The sequence below is a fragment of the Nestor notabilis genome, unplaced genomic scaffold, assembly GCF_000696875.1.
Source record: "Nestor notabilis isolate BGI_N333 unplaced genomic scaffold, ASM69687v1 scaffold19527, whole genome shotgun sequence".
Lineage (NCBI taxonomy): Eukaryota > Metazoa > Chordata > Aves > Psittaciformes > Psittacidae > Nestor > Nestor notabilis.
In genome coordinates this window covers 2,236-3,710 of record NW_009938034.1, presented here as the reverse complement: position 1 = coordinate 3,710, position 1,475 = coordinate 2,236, and the positions used below count along the sequence as shown (strand labels likewise).

Genomic DNA, 1,475 nt, shown 5'->3' with positions numbered 1-1,475 from the left:
TTCTCTGGCATGAAATTCCTGCTCTGCTCAGCAAATAAATCAATTCCCTTCAATCTCCTGTGTCCACAGAGGGTCTGTGATCTCTGGGTCACCTCTTGTCTGAATGGGATGTTCTCATCCGGTGCTGGTTATGTAGGTGCTGCCAGCCTTGCCCACTGGTGCTTGGGGGTTCTGCTGCCCTGGAGTGGTGAACCTGGCCATGGGGTCCCTTCTTGGCAGCGGTGTGTGTATCAAGCTGGGATTAGCAAGACTGCCTCTAGCCCTGGCAAAGTGACTTGGCCCAGCCTCGTGGGGCAGGCATGTGAGGTATGTGCCCCCTTTGCAGGTGACACCCTCCTGGAGCTGACAGACGACTGCTCCCTCGCCCTGGTGTGGAAGAACAATGAACGCCTCAAGGAGTTTGTGTTGGTGGAATCCAAGGAGCTGGAGTGCATGGAGGACCCGGGCTCAGCCAGCGAAGCAGCTCGTGCTGGCCACTTCACCCTGGAGCAGTGCCTCAACCTCTTCACCAAGCCCGAAGTCCTGGCCCCAGAGGAAGCGTGGTGAGGACAGCGGCAGGGTGGGTTCCAGCCCGGAGGCCCAGGCACCAGCGGGGGTTTTCTGGGAGCTGCCTGGACCTGCACACTGCTGCTGCTGGCAGGCTGCCAGCACAGAGCAATGCCAGTGCTCCACAGGACTGTGCTGGCTGCTCCTGGCAGAGGAGGCTGAGACCTCCTGCATTCCCTTGTGTGGAGGACCTTGGGGGTGACCTGAGGCTCTCCCCACACTGGTAACGAGCACACTGTTCCCTCAGGTACTGCCCCAAGTGCAAGCAGCACCGTGAAGCCTCCAAGCAGCTGATGCTGTAGCACAGAGCAATGCCAGTGCTCCACAGGACTGTGCTGGCTGCTCCTGGCAGAGGAGGCTGAGACCTCCTGCATTCCCTTGTGTGGAGGACCTTGGGGGTGACCTGAGGCTCTCCCCACACTGGTAACGAGCACACTGTTCCCTCAGGTACTGCCCCAAGTGCAAGCAGCACCGTGAAGCCTCCAAGCAGCTGATGCTGTGGCGGCTGCCTAATGTCCTCATCATCCAGCTCAAGCGCTTCTCCTTCCGTAGCTTTATTTGGAGGGACAAGATCAATGACATGGTGGACTTCCCTGTCCGGTGAGAGCCTGGGTGGGACAACGTGCCTAGGTTTGCACTGCCTGTGATGCTCTGCTAACGCTGGTCAACCCCTGACTGTCCCGGTGTCCCTCCCCAGGAACCTGGACCTGAGCAAGTTCTGCATCGGCCGGAAGGGCGAGCAGCAGCTGCCCGTGTACGACCTGTACGCTGTGATCAACCACTACGGAGGCATGATCGGGGGGCACTACACAGCGTACGCCCGCCTGCCCAACGACAAGAACAGCCAGCGCAGTGACGTGGGTGAGGGTCTGCCACCTCTCTGCCCCCAGCCCTCCTGCTGCCGTGGCCTGGCTGGTCGCTTTTAACCT

The 1,475-nt window shown here is 60.1% G+C and overlaps 1 protein-coding gene across 1 annotated transcript in view; it reads left to right on the top strand.

Annotated features, from left to right (window-relative positions):
* Positions 1-1,407, top strand: part of USP19 (ubiquitin specific peptidase 19) — a gene marked incomplete at its 3' end in the record, with an annotated part of 12,335 nt that extends 10,928 nt beyond the window's left edge. The window contains exons 23-25 of the mRNA XM_010019129.1: positions 326-542; positions 994-1,146; positions 1,244-1,407. Coding sequence (XP_010017431.1) covers positions 326-542; positions 994-1,146; positions 1,244-1,407 — 534 coding nt within the window. The remainder of the gene's footprint in view (positions 1-325; positions 543-993; positions 1,147-1,243) is intronic.
* Positions 1,408-1,475: the final 68 nt, after the last annotated feature.